The sequence below is a fragment of the Gallinula chloropus genome (genome assembly GCF_964237585.1).
Source record: "Gallinula chloropus genome assembly, chromosome: 31".
Classification (NCBI taxonomy): Eukaryota; Metazoa; Chordata; class Aves; order Gruiformes; family Rallidae; genus Gallinula; species Gallinula chloropus.
Window position 1 is genome coordinate 400,095 of NC_140116.1, and position 17,343 is coordinate 417,437.

At 52.2% G+C, this 17,343-nt stretch overlaps 1 protein-coding gene across 1 annotated transcript in view; it reads right to left on the bottom strand.

Annotated features, from left to right (window-relative positions):
• DIP2B (disco interacting protein 2 homolog B) overlaps positions 1-17,343 on the bottom strand; it is a gene marked incomplete at its 5' end in the record, with an annotated part of 54,530 nt that overhangs the window by 1,836 nt on the left and 35,351 nt on the right. Inside the window, 26 exons of the mRNA XM_084277297.1 lie at positions 29-206; positions 713-787; positions 1,338-1,395; positions 1,511-1,572; positions 1,839-2,009; positions 2,537-2,705; positions 3,245-3,375; positions 4,034-4,143; positions 4,543-4,654; positions 5,248-5,369; positions 6,559-6,682; positions 7,218-7,298; positions 7,439-7,548; positions 7,958-8,159; positions 8,952-9,066; positions 9,789-9,916; positions 10,383-10,463; positions 10,779-10,915; positions 11,134-11,273; positions 11,810-11,924; positions 12,673-12,792; positions 13,295-13,388; positions 13,648-13,712; positions 14,657-14,759; positions 15,158-15,267; positions 15,784-15,907. Of these exons, the coding sequence (XP_084133423.1) occupies positions 29-206; positions 713-787; positions 1,338-1,395; positions 1,511-1,572; positions 1,839-2,009; positions 2,537-2,705; positions 3,245-3,375; positions 4,034-4,143; positions 4,543-4,654; positions 5,248-5,369; positions 6,559-6,682; positions 7,218-7,298; positions 7,439-7,548; positions 7,958-8,159; positions 8,952-9,066; positions 9,789-9,916; positions 10,383-10,463; positions 10,779-10,915; positions 11,134-11,273; positions 11,810-11,924; positions 12,673-12,792; positions 13,295-13,388; positions 13,648-13,712; positions 14,657-14,759; positions 15,158-15,267; positions 15,784-15,907 (3,037 nt within the window). The remainder of the gene's footprint in view (positions 1-28; positions 207-712; positions 788-1,337; positions 1,396-1,510; positions 1,573-1,838; positions 2,010-2,536; positions 2,706-3,244; positions 3,376-4,033; positions 4,144-4,542; positions 4,655-5,247; positions 5,370-6,558; positions 6,683-7,217; positions 7,299-7,438; positions 7,549-7,957; positions 8,160-8,951; positions 9,067-9,788; positions 9,917-10,382; positions 10,464-10,778; positions 10,916-11,133; positions 11,274-11,809; positions 11,925-12,672; positions 12,793-13,294; positions 13,389-13,647; positions 13,713-14,656; positions 14,760-15,157; positions 15,268-15,783; positions 15,908-17,343) is intronic.

The following is a 17,343-nucleotide window of genomic DNA, read 5'->3' on the forward strand; positions in this document are numbered from 1 at the left end:
GTGATGGATTCTGTGGCTCCTGCCATACCTCCACTGGCAGCCGTCAGCTCTGTCCGACGAACGAACCCCAGGTACCCAGTCCGAGCCCAGAGCGTCTGAGCAGCGTCGCCGAAGCTCAGGCGGGTGTTGAAGTGATCAGCTTGCAGGGTCTCGTTGTCGTAGATGGTGTAGTAGCCACTGGCCGTGTGTGGGCTGTTGACCCAGATCTGTGTGGGAAGTGGAGACAGTCAGATCCCCCCACTGCCAAACCAGAGCGGTGAGACGAAGCAGAAGATAAACCCTAAGAAGTTTCTCCCCTTGGCTAAGCCCTTCTACATCCAAAAATGCTCTGCCTTGGGCTCAGACCTCCAGCTCGCCTGCTGAACCCCGAACACACGTCGGGCTGTGAGCTGAGGGCTAACTGAGCCCATCAACCCTGGGTTCTCACAACCCCTGAGCTCCAACAGTTGAAAGACTAGTGCACCATCAAGGTGAGGACAGCAGAACGTCAGTCAGATCGTTCAGAAGGTGGTTACGTGAGATTTAAGAGCGGAACGTGCCTTCCCTTCCTCACAGGCTGTTTCTTACCCAGCACCCTAACGCTGGGCGCTCCAGCAATAACTCAGCTTCCCAAGGCCTCCCAGTACCACCCCTCACCCACAGCCACCCAGCAGCTCAGAGGAGTGAAGGAGCGAGGAGGCGACAGGAGAAGCTGCCCAAAACCCACACTTACCTCCCCAAGGTGGGAATCTCCCAGAGGCCCCTTCGTCTCAGGGTTAACGATGACAACTTTCACTCCAGGTAAAATCTAAAGAGCACAAGAAGATGTAAATCCACATGTGAATTATCTTCAAGCGGTAACTGAGACACAACAGCTGCTTGTTCAGCTCTGGAACGGATCATTTCACCCATCAAAGTTACAGAGAGGTACAAAACACGCCAGGACACGTACGCTGCAGCGTGCAAACAGGTCGGGGGGGTGTGGGGGTCTCCAAACGTTTTAAGCCCGTGATTTTGCAGAACTAAACGTTTAAACTGCTGGGAAACACCTTTTTGTTCGTCTGCTTGAGGAAGGGACGAATAACACAGCAAACATCGGGCGTGTGCCGGCTCCTGTCCCCCTGACGTGGTTCATTTCCCGGGAGCAGAACCGATCCTCCCCATTCTGTCACCAGAACACACTCCTGAATCAACCCGTGCTTTACTACCACTCAAATTTAGCTCCCCAGAGGGAGCATCCCTCTTCTCGTGCTATGCCACAAGACCTCCTTTCCTACAGCTGCTACTTCAGGAGGGGCAGGCGGAGGAGCCGCGGGGCCACCCGATGCCGCAGCCTCTAGGCAACAGCTTGGAATTACCTTCCCGGACTCGGAGAGCAGCAGGCTCTGGGGAGCTCCCCTTTCCACCAGACGTACTCTGAGGGTAAAGAACAGGTTGTCAGGGGTTAAAGAGCTGAAATCTAGGGAGAGGTGCAACAGCTCAGCACCAGTGTGTGTGATCTCGTTAGGAAATGAGTTTAAGTGAACGTTACCTGTCATGTCTCAAGGATTTCAGGTCTACGTACACCGTGGTGGGGTCGGGCCCAGATGTTCCCTGGAGAGGAAACATTTTACAATTAAATACTGTATTTCCAGGAGTCAGGGTAACTCCTGCCTGAGCTTGCAGCTGGTGGGGGGGGTCTTACTGAGCACCTCGTCTCCCTGGCTGTTAAACACACCCAGGGGGTGACTCAGCCCCTCCCTGGGCAGCCTGTGCCACAGCCCCACAACTCTCCCAGGGAAGAGCTTTTCCCTCCCATCTGAGCTGACCCTGCCTGGGTGCAGCTTCGTTGCCAAGCCGTGGCAAAGGCTCTGCCTCACCTGTAAACAGATGGCCACGTTGACCCTGGACCCGAAGGTGGTGCTTACGGCCCGGGAGGACAGGCCAATGTCTTTGAAGAGCTTGGAGAAGGAATGGGTGAGAGAAACTCGGGGCCGTTCCTCTGCGACTACCACGCAGGTCCGGACGCAGGACAGATTAATGCCTCGTGCCTGAGGAGAGCACAAACAGGGGCAAAGGATTAATGCACATGCACTAATCAGGTAATCACCTCTGCCACGCCGCCCCAGACCCGTCCCCTCGCAAGCAGCGCAGGACAAACCCTGTTCTCCTGGGTTTTCTTCCTCCCTCTCATCTCCAGGGAGAAAACACTTCTATCTAGCACACCACCTCAGGTGTGCTTTACATCACATCATGTGCTGGTGTGAGCCTGAGCCGTCACTGCAGACTGTTACATAAGCAGCTCTCCTGCACAGCATCCTGCTCCCGGCATCCCCTCCTCCCTCGGGGCTCGTCCAGCAGCCCCTGAGGCTCGCTGGCAGCGCGCTGCCTGCACTGCCACACGTACAGCCCTGCTCTGCTTCCATCCTTCTCCTTTCCTGGGGCTGCAGGGGTTTATTGTGCTGCTTTTGCTTTTCCATCCAGCAGCAGGATGGAGACTCACACAACAGGAGAACTGCTGGATTAACAGCAGCATCGCTCTGCTCTTTTAATTTATGTAACAGGCACCATTCCTTACCTTTAACATCTCAACTTGGTTTCCAAGTCCCTTTGTGCAGAGTTCCATGACTGAATAGGAACAGAAAGTGTCTCTTATTTTATACTGGCTGACAGTAGATAACCAGAGAAAAAGGTTGGATTCCAGCTCCATAGGAGGAATTAAAATCGACTGGTGTCCAGAATACACACTGGGAAGAACATCAGGGAAGAAAACATTACTGAGCAGCACGTAATTAGCTGTAAATTAATATTCCCTGTATTTTCATGTTACATTCCTGCCAGACCAAAAGCAGGTCGTGGGATGCTGCTTCCAAGCAAGCCAGTAACGGTTCCAGTGCCCACCTTCTGCAGCACACACTGATTTATACACACACAAACATGTGTGTGTGCTGCCAGAGCGAAGGAAGAAGCTGATTCAACCACACAGCTCACAGAACGAAAACTCCCTTACTGCAACACGTAGTCAAGGGAGAAAGGAACATTCTGGAGCCAGGAATATTTAGCAGCACAAATATGCATTAATAAACCAGGGTGACATCTTGTTAATCCACAGGAAAAGGGAACGTGTTATTGCCAGTTCAAAGAGACACCCTCCCCTTACTGTAAATCAGTCATTCCTGCCACCATAATGGGCCTGTAATTACACCAGACACAGATGTGAACTGCTCTTTCCCATTTATGACCAGCCAAGGGTTGATCTTGGCCTTTTCCTGCCCCAAAGTCCTACCTGCAAAGGCACCAGAGCACAAAGCCCAGCCCGCAATAGGGGTCGAGACAAATGGCGATCTGCCGGGAGGAGTAGAGCTCGCACTGCAGCTTGATGGCCCTGCACAGCCCGCTCACCGCCGCGTGGGACATCTGCAAGAGACACGGAGCTGCTGCAGCTCAGGGATGTCCCGCTGCTGCGCCACGGCCAGGACACGAAGGAGGCTTTGCCTTTCTAGCGCTTCTCCACGAGCTGGTTCGTCCTCCAGAGTGCTGCAGAGCCCGTGGTTACCAGCAGCACTGCAATCAATAGCTACTGCTAAAAGCTTTGGGCCTCTCAGGCTGCACACGCAGGAGATCGTTACCCACAGCCTAAGGCTTGTGGGGTTTAGTTCCTTATCCTCTGTCCCTGGCAGCAGCTCCCGCTGCTCACTGCTCTGCCAAGGGGCAGCTCTCCAGAGGGAGGCAGCAGCTCAATTCCCAACGCTCTCTGCAGAGACCTGGCTCCCTGCATCGCAGAGTCACGGAGCCTTAGGGGTCAGAAGGGTCCTCCAAAGCTCATCTAGTCCCACCCCCTGCCACAGCAGGATCACCCAGACTAAATCCCACAGGAACACATCCAGGACCACGGGGTTTGTATGTCTCCAGACAAGGAGACTCCCCAGCCTCTCTGGGCAGTTGCTCTGCATTGTTTGTGGCTTTACTGGAAGAGAAGCACAGTCTCTACTTAAGCTACAAGAGGTGGAGGGGAGAGGATGTTCAGGTGCTCAAAGCCAAGACACCAAACCCTTCTCAGGCCGTGTCACGGTACCTTCACCCCTGTGAGCATGCCTGTCGTGGAGACGCTGAAGTCGAGGTACGCCAACATTTCAGGCGTGGGCGGCTTGTAGATCTGGGGCAGCCGCTTCCTGGGCAGGTCATCTGTACAAGGAAGGGAGGAACCTGGATCAGTTTTGATGTGGATGGAGGAAACAACTTCCAAAAAGCCCAGGGTGGACAATGAAGTTTTCTGTTGGTTCCCTTTCCGAAAGCCACAGACAAGACTCCAGCCAAAGTTCCTGTGCCACAGGTTATTTACTCTCAGGAAAAGGGAGAAGAGACCAACTTCTCTTGTCTTAAGGAGCAACAGTTGTCTGCACCGTGACTTGTCAGTACAACCACTACCACAAAGGCAGAAGAGACATCAGTAAACAAGGGCTACATCTTGGATTCAAATTCCAAGAGCCACCAGTCTGCTTCTGCAGCAGGGCACAGCCCCTCTGGGAGCCAATGGCAACACCAAGATAGAACCTGAACAAGCCTTCTGTGCAGGGACCTCACCTGTGTCAATGATGGTTGGCCAGGTCTTCACATCCACGGCAGCAGCCGCCTCTCTGGATTTCAGGAGCCTCATTAAGGTCTGGCTTGTGAGAATACAGGCAGCTTTGCTGACCTAGGGAGACAAACACTTACTAAAGGACAGACAGAAGCACAGCCCAGAGACACTGGCGTGGCAAGGGCTGATGTTCCAAGGGTTGTTTTCCACCTGCAGCCAGCTTCTCCTAACAAACCTGCACCCATTTCCTTGGCTTTTGCCACACCGGTGTTTGCTCTAAACCCCATGGGCAGACTAACACAAACAACCAGGCCAGGGAGGACCTTCAGAGCCAGAGAGAACGTTACATGGTCCGTGTTTGGCTTTCTCCTCATGCTTCTAATGGGGCTGCATCCTCCCCCAGTTACTGGGCTGGGAAAGAGCCCCCAGCAGGACTGGCCCTGCCCAGCAGTACGGAGCGTCGGCGTGGAGGCTGACGTGCAAACGCTGCGTCGGTGCCTCTCAGAGGCCACCGGCTCCGCAGCAACTCCTCGTGCCACAGAGCAGAGGTGGGTCTCTCCTGCATCTTATGAATGAAGCACCATAAGCAGCACTCCCATCCCTGCTGCTGTGGGAACAGCCCGGGCATCAGGACGGTGGTGTTACCCACGTGTGGGGGAGGCCGAAGCGAGAGCCCCCGCCCCGCTCTCAGCTCCAGCCCCGTTACTCACTTCCACGATCATTCGCACAGTGGGCAGGGTAGCGGTGAGGCTCTGAGCATGAGGTGGTCTCACGGTCACGGGGATGCAGCCAGCGTACAGACAGCCATAGAAGGCGGTGATTAGCTCAATGCCTGCAAGGACACGACAGGCTGTGGTGTAGGACACCAGTGGATGGACACCCTGGTGATGGCAGCCTTTCCCCCAGCCCCCAGGACTCCTCCAAACATCGGCCACGATCTCCTTTAGAAGGAGGGACACACGCTCGACACTCCCACAGCACAGATGTGTGCAAGGTAAGCAGCCCCAACACCAGGGCAGAGCAACCAGGGAGGTAACAAAGCTTGGCCTAAGGGACTGGGAAAGCAGAGGAGACCCAAAGAACCAAACCCATCCTACAGGAAAGGACATCCCAAGCCCTAAATGACTCCAAAGTCAGGACAAAAAGAACTGTCTGGCAGGGAGAAGGAACACACACACCCCAGAGAGCATCTCTCACTAGTGGTGAGCGTCTTAAAGGAGATGAAGCTGCGTGGTACCGGGCACAGTGGGCAGCCCCTATTCCCACCACACCCAACGGCCACAGGTGAAGCGCCCGGTGTCTGCACAGCCAAAGGTGATGGAACCAGCCTCTACCAGAAGCCACTTGTCATTTCTCATAGCAAACTATGTGCTTTCCCTGGGTGAAAAGCTGCCAGCTGGTAACGAAGCGCACAGGAATCCCAGACTGGGCTGGGTTGGAAGGGACCCCAAGGGTCCCAGAGCTCCAACCCCCCTGCCACAGGCAGTGACACCAACCTCCAGGCCTGGAGCTACACAAGGTTGCCCAGGACCACATCCAACCTGGCCTTGAACACCCCCAGGGATGGGGCACCCACCCCCTCTCTGGGCAGCCCCTTCCAGCCCCTCACCACTCTCTCTGCAAAGAACTTCCCCCCAATCTCTCCTCTCCCCCTTCCCTCCTCCAGCTTCACCCCATCCCCTTGTCCTGCCAGTCTCTGTCCTTCAACAAGCCCATTCCCCTCCTGTTCTTGGGGTCCCTTCAGGGACGGGAAGGCTGCAGTGAGGTCCCCCCACAGCCTTCTCTTCTCCAGGCTGACCCAGCCCAGCTCCCTCAGCCTCTCTCTGTAGGGAAACTGCCCTCGGATCATTTTCGTGGCCCTTGCCTGTCTTCAGACGAGCAAGATCTGAGTAGACCAGGAGCTGAGGGGTCTCTGGTAGGGCAACTTGCACGATTCTCCTGTATTTCCAGATCCAAACAAGATCTCAAAGACCATCCTGCGTTTCCACAGCAAGATGCAGTCATCATTAAAACGTGCTTACCAGGAGGATAAAGAAGCACCACATTGTCTCCAGCATTGAGATGTCCTTTGTCAAACAGAACTGATGCAATTCTCTCAGCTTTTTTGTGCAACTGAAGGCAGGTGGCTGTGCACACAGTGGTTCCCTTGAAAGGAGACAGAAATGCTCTGAACAGGGCCTGGCACAACATGCATCAGCACAACAGGCACTGGGAAACAAAACCAGAGCCCAAACTCGCTCGCAAGCATCAGCCTACAGCTCCTGGTTATCTAGACCTAGAGGCTGCTGGCAGGCGACGAGCCCGTTATCCACTACAGCATCAGAAAGAGAAGAGATGGAGTCAGATCTGCTCTAGAAAATTCTACCTTCCAGGGAGTCAGTTCAGGTCTTCTCACACCAGAACCTTGTCAGAACATACTCAACAGGGATACAGCATTAAATGACACAGGAACCAGTGGGACCTACAAACACGCTGGGTTTTAACACGAAGCACCGCGACACCGCGCGGACGAAGCGACCTACAGGCTCCAAGGTTCAAATTACAGATCCTGGGACAAAAGCTGATCCAGAGACAGAGAGAGGCCACTGGGACAGCAAAGTGTTTTAAATGGAACCTCAAACTTGCAGGGAAACCACCTACAGACCTTACAGAGACCCCAACCACTCAGCACCAACTGTACCTTGGCATTTAATAAAAGGAAGAGCGGGTGGTCAGGGGTTGCTTGAGCTCTCCACTGTAACACCTCTGTCAGGAACTGGTGCTGAAACGAAGAGGCAGTAATTAAACACTAGTGCTTCTGCTTCAGAGGCAGCACTTAAGCCCATTTCCCATCACTGCTCTGTGTTCAGCCACAGGGTCAATTCATTTCCCATTCTCTAGCTGCAACAAACACTAATTTACCTTTTTAACTAAATCATTGTCTTCTATTTGACCAAGGTCTCTTCCAGAGGCTTGAGCAATACGCTTCCCAGCAACCAGGTTCCCCACCATCACAGAGGCAGGGCCAACGCCTGTTGATGAAGAACAGCCACATGAAATGGAGCCTTTCAATGCGAACGGGGAGCAGCCAGCCCAGAGCTGCAATCTGCAGGACAGCGAGGGGACCAAGAGTCTCTGGAGAATCCCACTGCTCCTGGGCACGGATGCAAGAGGTAATGAAGCCTCACTGAGAGTGCAGAAGGCACTGCCATCTCCATTGCCATCCCCTATTCATCAGCAGAGAGAATCCCCACGAGTTCAAAGGCAGGAAGACTCCTCACACACACACAACACACAACAAGGCCTCAGCCATGCCCCAGCCACGGGACAAGCTCTGGTCCCCAGAACGGGACACTCCCCTTGGAGGCATCACGTGGCTTCCTAGGTCTGGGATTGTGAATTTGGGTTCACTGATGTCAAACAAAAAGGGGGTGGTGTTACCTGGCTGTTTCTGCCTGGGTTTTGGCAAGTTGGTCACACACGTGTGCGGGCACATGAGGATGTTGCACGGATGCAGGGAGCCCTCCAGAAAGTGCTGCTTAGTTTGAGAGATGTGGATCCCTCCCAGCGGAGTTTTTGGCAACGTGTTGGCTGGCACGAGAGCAAGGCAATACACACCCACCTGGTGAATGCTGTCAATTGCCTGGAGAGGGGAAAGACAGTCATGGGAGGAGCTCAGCAACTGTCAGCATCCCTGTCAGCATCCCTGCCTTCACAGTCCTTGTACGCAAGAAATCCTTTTCTTTTAATCGTTCATGACTAAAACATACACTGTTGCATGATGAATCGTTTGATTTTCATCCCAGGATTTTATCCATCTTCCCCAATCATTCCACTCTCTTTCTCTCCACCATTCAGGCATCCAATGTATTATTCAGGTCACCAGGTACTTCTGCAATTTCTCTCCCCAGTTTGCATGACCTGAAGCAGCATTCCCAGAACGACTCACAGGCCACGCAGGCAGCTCTCCCTGTGAGCATCTGCTGCTCATTCTGCTTCCTCAGGCCCGCATCATCCGGCTGTTTTACCCCTTCTCTGACTGTCTCCCTGCTGAAAAGGCATCCCCAAAGGTCAGGGTGCCTCTAAAGTGCAGCGCTGAGCGCCGGCAAGATCCAGACTAAAAGCCAAGCACCAGATCTGCTCTGCAGCGCTGAGACAACCACGTTCCCTGCGCAGTCACCTCGCCAGCACAACGCTGACCACTCTGCCAGAGCCTGCGCTGTTCTGCGCTGCAGCCTGGACCTTCAGCACCTAACAGAACAGCTTGTACACAGCAGATGTACCCAGCTGGTGACCCTGTAGAAACACCTCGTGCCAAGAGGGATCGTGAGCCCGTGTTCTCTCTTTCCATCTGGGCCACGCTGACGACTTCTGATCTGCCCGCAGGCCAGAAGACCACCCAAACTCCCCTCGCCCACCCCTGCAAGCAGCTCACCTGCAGCACTCGACTCATCCACTGGAAACTGTCCTCTTCGGACGCGTCTGGCCTCTGCTCCGCAACCACCACAATCCTCTCGTCATAGAAGACGGACACGGAGAACACAGCGATCCTGAGGGGAAGGGGAGAGCCGCATCGGTGCGAATTCCAGCCTTACCCCGTGGGAACAGGGAGCCAAGGACACAGGCTAAAGGCAGAACTCATTAAAAGACCCCGTGGGACAATTAAAATGCAACTGGAAAGGAAAGGCTGGGAAGTTTGGGAGGGATCAATCCCACCTTCTGAGGACAGTTCTACATTGCAGAGCCCCCTCTCAACCTGCTACTGCATTTCTGTTCCAACCTGTGGTGGAACCACCAAGGCAATAAAAGCCCTAAGAGCATCTACACGATGTAGGGAGCTTCAGATCCCCTGTTAAGTCTGAGAGACGCAGCTCCAATCTCGCCTGAGGATCTAGAGAATTATATCCACAACAGCTAAATAAAATTATCTCTGGACATTAATGAAACTCTTCCTCACTGCAGAGCATCAGCCAGCAGCTCACTGCTACAGAGGCTTCAAATTGTACAGAGACAGAGAATTAAATTCTCCACGTGGCTGAGTTATCTTGTTACTTGAATCCTTCCCCTCCAGGAGCACACGGACGTGAGGGAAAGCCAGAGAGGAGAGTGGGAAAACAGGCCTGTGCTGGGCAGGATCAGGCCCGAACCGAAACTGCCTTTGCTTTAACTGAGGCAGCCAACCCGAGCAGTCAGCGAAGAGACTCGCAGACCAGACTGGGGATCCCGCGTGACGCGCAGAGGGGGATGGATGGACAGGGTTCATCGTGCTAACCTTCCTCTGTAAACTGTTTTTATTGACTCTACCGCCAGTCCGGTTGCCACAATGTCATCGGCGTTATGCCTCCGGCCGCTCACCGTCAGCAAGCCATCCATCTTCCCAACCACAAACACCAGGCTGCCCTGCAAGATAAAACCGGTGAGGAACTTGGATAAAGCAGATATTCAGATGTCTCTGATGCTTTGTGTTATTTCATTAACTACAGCGAGGTCAGTGGAATTCGTTTTCTTCCCCTTTTAATTACATCACTGGTGACTAAACCAGGGAGAGGCACCCCAGCCACTCAGTGGGACGAGACCCTCCGGCACGGGGAGTGGAACTGCTGTGCCAAAAAGCTCCTCAGGCTGGGTTTTAGGAGAATTAGCAATCTAAAAATGTAACAACACAGCGAGGCACTGCCCAGTACCGACAGCACGCTGGAATCGTGAGGGTTCCTACAGCCCAGGCAAATCCCTTAACTCTGAGTGGCTCGCCCGCAGCGAGCTGTCCCTACGCACACTCTGGTACCCAAATCCTCTCCTTTCAGCCATCGGAGGCTATCGGCACGAACAGAGAACACAAGGGAAGCTCAAAAGCTGTACGACGTACGGGTCCAACGAAGCCCAGCAAGCCCGAACGGACAAACGGCACGTCGCCCACGGGAGAGCCAGCAGAGTTCACCGGGATAACCTGCAACAGATGGGACACACTGGAGGCACAGTGGGTTTGCCCGAGGATAGAAAAACATTCCCCACGTCAAGAACTGCACGATACATGAGCGAAGGGATGAGAGGAGGGGGAAGGGATCCTTGGTACAGTCACATTTTAGTGCTGTGCGAGACCTTTATGCCAGGGGAACGCTGAATATATCCAAACAGTGAGTTTCTCTGTGGTATCTCTTTAAAAACTGGCATTAACGTTTAAGTTACAAAGCCAAGAGGTTGCACAAAGCGATCGGTTCTACAGGGCAAGCGGGGAAGGGAAGATGCACTCTACCACACGTACCTCAAACGTATTCTTGGTCACACCAGTCAGCCCATAATACATCATCCCTCCTGCTCTGGAGCTGACGCAGATCTCCCCGATCTCATCGGTTTTACAGAGCTGAGGCGGTCCATCGGGTTTCACTATGCACATCATCCCTAGGGCGAGTTAAAGCTGGTTAGCCAGTCCCAGATTCACCCTGCCTAAGAACCGACGTTTAACCGTCACAGGTACAAGGACGGATGCAGTATGAGCTCTGCCCATCCTCCCCCACGGCTGAGGCCAAATGCAGGAGGAAACATGGAGCAGTTCTTCTTCTAAAACACACCAGACCGCTCGCAAAGAGGTTTTACAGGGAGTTCCTGCATATTTTTACCTCCTGGCATCACATGGCCAACGTCCTGGACAGTGAGAGCAGAGTTTTTGTCTTCAGTGTTGACACGAATCACCCCGAAACTCAGCCCGTTCATGGACAGGATGGCTCTTCCCGGCAGAGGTGCCCCAGGGACCCCGGGCCTTTGAAGGACACCAAATCGATACGGTAAATCAGGCGCACAGGCTATTATTGGACGCGGCTGGAGATAGTGCAGTGACAGAAATATGCATATTTCAGTGTCTCTGCTTTGCATCACAGATTTAGAACTGTGAGATGGTGTTAGATTGCCTCCCAGAAAAGCCACGCTGAACAGTATTCCACAATTCCCCTTCCAGCACCTTAGCTCAGCCCGTGTTTAAACGCCGGCTCCCAGGCCAGATGATCACCGGGCTGTTCGTTACAACAGGCAGCAAAGACACACACTAAGGAAATGACCACCCAAAGTAATTCTGAATTTAACACCCAATTCAAACACATCACACAAGCTGTGTAGGAGAAGGCAGTGTGCAGTTCCTCCCTTCACATCTTAGAAGAGTTTAACAACTTATTGCCTGAATACCTGAGCACACACTTTAATGTCAGGGGAGCTTATTACATGCTTAAGTCAACTACAACCAACTGATGTGTGAGCAAACCTCAGCCAGGATCGCTCCATGTAGCGAACAGGCGGCATTACCTCCGTATGGCAATAGTCATCGCTTCTGGGGACGTGGCACACGGACAGATTGCCTCTGGTTTAAGCCCGTGGCTCTGAAACAAGCTCAGGAAGGCATCACATGAGGACACAGACCCTGGGGAGAAACAAGCAAAGAGATACTCCACTTCACATAATTTGTTTCTTAAAACTGTCGGTCAAACAACCCAGGAATAAGCACAGTGTATCTGCAGAGTACAAACTGCATCCCCTCTAAGTGCTCCAGGGAGCATCTTCCGAGATACCAGCCATGAAGGAACTGAAGTGCCTCCTGAAGGCACCAGAACAGGTGCGTGTGCTCTTTGAACGAGGCTGCTTTTCTCCCCCAGTTTGCTTCAGAGCTGTTACACGCTCGGTGTACAACAGGAGGCTTAAAACACTTCCCAAACCTCTGGCAATCAGGGTCTGTTTCCATGCAGCACCATAATCCGAACAGGTCTAATGGTATTCCAAGCATCCCCTTCCAGTTGGTGCCATCTAGGCAACCACTCCTTAAGCCTTCTCACCAAGCATTCCTTACAGATTCTCCTGGGGATTTTTTCCCCTTCAAAGTTCTCTTTCCCTTATCCCTGTGAGCGTTGTAAAACCAATCTCTCTGTGTCTACTAGACGCTGTTTTACACACAAGGCTCCCCACTCTACTCTCCTGTTTCATATCTTCCACAGCTTATACTCAGAGGATGAAAGCATAGAAACCCCTCACCCTGGTGCCCAAGTACCACGATCCAGAGCTCAGTGCTACTGCCCTCAAACCTCAGGAAGATCTGCAGTAGAGGCAAGCTTGAGCCTGCAAGGCAGCCAGCTGAGGAAGCTCCCTCCCCAGAGCAGCAGGGCGTGTGTACTCACAGGGATTCGCGCCATCCGTTACAATCAGCATGCGGAGGGAACCCAGACTGACGTCTCTTTGGTCTCGATGGGCCATCATGGCCCAGTGCAAGTCTCGACACTTGACTAAAGCGACTTTTGCTGCAAACCAACACACAGAAGTGAAATAAATAAGGACAAACAGAAGCTTTCCATGAGTTGTTTCCATATGAATACGCACTCCAACACACCAGAATGAGAAAATTCTCACTAAGTCAAGCAAGCCTTAATTAACTGAGCCTCAGTAACACCAAACCCCAACATGCAGCAGCATCTGCTGCGGCACACAGGCTGTTTGCCCACCACCTGAGCCAGGGTCTGTCACTGTGGCAGCCCCACGAATCGCCACCACCGTCTGAACGGCCTCGGTGAGGACTGGGGATCAGGGGATCTCGCTGTGCTCAACCATCTTCTTGGTCACGAGGTCCCCCCTGAGTCCGCTGACATTCACCTGGCATTAGGATTTGGTGTGTATTTAGAAATAAATTCAGAGTTCTGGCCCTCAGGATTTGTCAGGGAACAGCAAGAAGGCAGAGTCTGAAGCCTCTGAGGTCCTAGAGCCCCTCGCTCACTGATCCTGAGAGCTTCAAGCACACACAGTTACCTTTGTGGGTGTGAACTCTCTGCACCCAGGAGAGTGGACACGTCTTCATCACGGAATAGGGCACACTGATAGTGTGCAGTTTGTTCATCACATTCTGAAAAGGAGAATTAGACTCTTAGAAAAGGGCTCACAAAACTGTTCATGAAGCAGAAACAGGAGTCACCATTGTTCCCCACCAACCCCCAACCCGACACAAATCCACAGAGGTTTACTGAGGATGCTGCTGCACTTCCTCCAGAGTGCTGCAGGTCTAGCAGGAAGAGACTTAATAGGTAAGAGTCCTCAACCACCTCCTCAAGCGTTGCAGCTGGAGTTATGAAATGCTTTGGGAAGCCCTCCCAGGCTCGACTCACCGTTAGAATGCCATGCCACAACCCTGCGTCCTTCTTAAAATCCAAAACGTTCACTATCGTTTCACCTGGGGAAAGAAAGTCCTCGTTTTGAGGCATGTCAGGACAGCCAAAACCTGCACACTCCTGACTCCCTCAGCTGAACCTGTCAGCTCCGCTCCACGAGGTACGTGTGTAGCACGCACGCAGCCCCGGCCGGCTGATAATGCCTTTTACTAGTCCAGAGCATCTTGTTATGCAAAACAACACAACCAAACGTCAATTTAAGAGCAGGAACATATCCCAGAGAGTTGCAAGAAAATTACATTCCAGCCTGTAACGAGCATCAGTAGAATGGAAAGGGTCTTAACCTCATTAAGTACAAGCAGTAGCAGGGGAAGAGTAGAGAGCATCATTCCAGCACCAACTCCCAGAAGCAACAGAAATTATAGCAACAGCCTCCAAGAGACACACTCTGCATTTTAAAGCACTATGACACACAGCTCTAAAAATAAAGTTTCACTCGTGGATGTAATAAATCAGTTCGATTTCCAAGGCAGACCAGGCTAAAAGCATATCCTATAGCAGGACGCTCTGCGGTCCCACCAGCCATTTCCAATCTCCAGTTCAGGGTTAGCCAAGAAGTTTCATGTGAGCAAGAGGTGATTCCCAAGTTTAGGGGGGTATTTTAATGGGTGACCAGTACAGCAAGAGGGGCACTCAAGCTCATTGGAACATTCTCCACTTCTGATTGATTCATTTGATTCATCAGAACAGACTTGTTAATAACTTTCTAGAGATGATGCAAATTCCACTTTTTATTTGTCTTCATTGTAGCAGTGGAAATGATGGAGTTTTGAAGGGAAAAAGACTATGGACAGTCTTCACTTCCAGGGGAGAATTAACCTGCACTTTTAAAGTAGATACTACTGTGCATCAGTTATCCATGGACAGCTACTGAAAATGTGAGAGGCAGCCACTGAAACGATGCTCTGCCCCTTCGTGCCTTTGATGTTTCTGTGCCATCACTTACCTTCAGAATAGTTGCAGGCCTGAGACAAGGCTTGGCAGTGAGACAGCATGGCAATCCTGGACACCGTGACGCCCATGACGCTGCCCTCTTTGCTCGTCTTGTACTGCACAAGAGGGGAGAAAGGTCAGGGCGACTCTGGGTTCCGAAGGGAAGAGAATCAGAGTCCTTATTGTGCACAAACAAAACCAGGCTTTGCTGGGAGGAACAGAAAATTCAGGGTGTTTTTGGGGTAACCAGCATCCCAAATCCAATGGCCTCCACTGCTGGCTTTCTGGAACAAGAACAGCACTCTCCCCAATCCTTTCGGAGCGGCACTCGAGGCCACGAAGGGATTCAAAGCTAAAATAAGCTTCCCAGCAGGTTGCACGCAGTGAAAGACTTGTCTCAGTGGCCACAAAGTGAGAGGTTTTAAGGTAGTGTGGTGAAAGTATTATCTCTGGGGTGATTAGAACATTAAATTCAGCTCACAGAACTACTTGCTATTCCCCACTCAGTGCTTACCTCTATATACGCTGGCTCAGTTCCTGCAGCTGAGATGTTGGGCTGCCAGTCCTTAGGAGATTTGGAGAGATATTTTGAATCTGTCACAACCCATTTGAGTCTGGGCCAACCTAGAGGCAGAATTAAGCAGTATGTTGATACCCATTTATTTACTGAGGGATTGATATTCTGCAGGAATACACCAAAACCCCATTGTTTGTCCCAATTCAGCTACACAAGGGAAATACTGATCCAAGCCAAGCTACGAGCCAGAAGGTGCATCTCGTTTCTCATCAGGGAGTTCAGTGGGCAACGAGACTCTTCCTCCACGCAGGAAAGATCCCTGCAGGACTTCTAAATATAGCTCGTTGTACCCTTAATAGAACTGAACCTGCCAGGTGCCACCGGAGGGATGTGAGGACAACCCAGGCTTGCAGGGTGGATTCATCGTGACTTCCAGAACAGCAAAGCAATTCTGTCAGACACATGGGTCAATCTACACCTTCAACAGTTGATTGATGCTATCAGGAAATCCCTTCCTTTGCCCCCCCCCCCCCCCGCCATGAATTCAGCCTTCCAACAGCTACTTTGGGACAGCTCAGTTCCAGCAGAAGTACAATCAGGAGCAAGCGTATCATCGAGCTGACCTTTGAACTGCACAATCTCTCCATTTTGGGTTTTTGGAAGTCCTTTCAGACAAACTTCAGTGGTGAGGGCCAAAGCAATACCACAGCTTCCCAGTAGAAAACCAATCTGCTGACCACCAGCGTCCTGAGGGGATGGACAGGGGGAAAAGTCATTCCTGTTCCAAGACAGCCAAAGCCAGCTTTGCCCATAGCACAATGCAAGGTTTGGTAATGCTCTGGTAACTGGGAGGTATTAGGAGGAAATTCTTCCCTGTGAGGGTGGCAAGGCCCTGGCACAGGCTGCCCAGGGAGGTGGTGGCTGCCCCCTCCCTGGAGGTGTCCAAGGCCGGGTTGGATGGGCCTTGAGCAGCCTGGGCTGGGGAGAGGTGTCCCTGCCCATGGCAGGGGTGGGACTGGATGGGCTCTGAGATCCCTCCCAACCCAAACCAGTCTGGGATTCTATGACTAATAACACCACTTGGAAGATGATAAATACACAGCACAAAGGCCTGCTGGGTGGAAATGGAGACATGCCTACAAGCCAACCAAAGCCCAGGGGGCAATGATAAGCCATCACAGGAATGCAGAAGGGCCACCTGATCTCCTGCACACCAAGGCTGCTCTTTTCAGTTCGGTCTGTTCAAACCCCAAAGCTGTTACGTAACCAGGGAGAGATTACAGAGAAATTTGGTGGCTCTCAAAGGGACCTCTTTATGCACAGAACAAATCCTGCACTGGCAAGACTGGAATGCACTGCATGTGAAATCCACAGAGAACAATCGCTCATGCCCAGCATCCAGCACACACCATGAGTGGTCATTAATGGAAGCCCAGATGCTTCAAAGAGGAATCATGAGCCAAAAACCCCCAAAACGTGTCATTACACTGAAATAACGAGGCCTCTCCTTCCCCAGGAACTAGTTGCTGTCACACAAGGATAAACACACCGAAATGAAGCATCCTCTCCCTAAGAAACCTGATTGGGAGAAGTTTTCATTTCGGATTTGGTTGTTCCAGCAGTTGTTCACATTGCAGACAGATGTAAAGCAAAAGCTCTGTGACTCCCAGAGAATTACCAGACCAGCTCACCACTTCATTCCCACTCCTCTTGCTGTGTGTGTGCCATTATCCCATTTCTTTTCTTTCCTCTTACAGGATTCTATGGTTTTAGCCAGTTCCTGACATGGCAATAACATGCCAGTACAGCAAAGACTCTGGTCAGGGTAAAGAGAGCACTTCATTGAGCACATCATTTAGGAAAAGCGCCTGGGAGCCTTCAGAAATACACAGCACCTCCTGCCCAGCCAGGAGACTGGCAGGTGCTAAGCAGGGCTGGAGACGGGACCCCCTTCCCATCGATCAGAGGGCAGATCCACAATATTATCTGTGCCCTACAAACGATTCAAAGTACAGAAGGAAAACTGCAGCATTTAGGCAACTCGACCTGTCTGCAGCCACCCAGCCCAGCACTCTGGTCAATATGTTTTTCCATTTTCAAACAGCTATTCCAGGTTCACAAAGGTCTCGCGCACCGGTCGATACAGAGCTGCCAAGGCAGCAGCTGGACGCTGTGAACGCTTT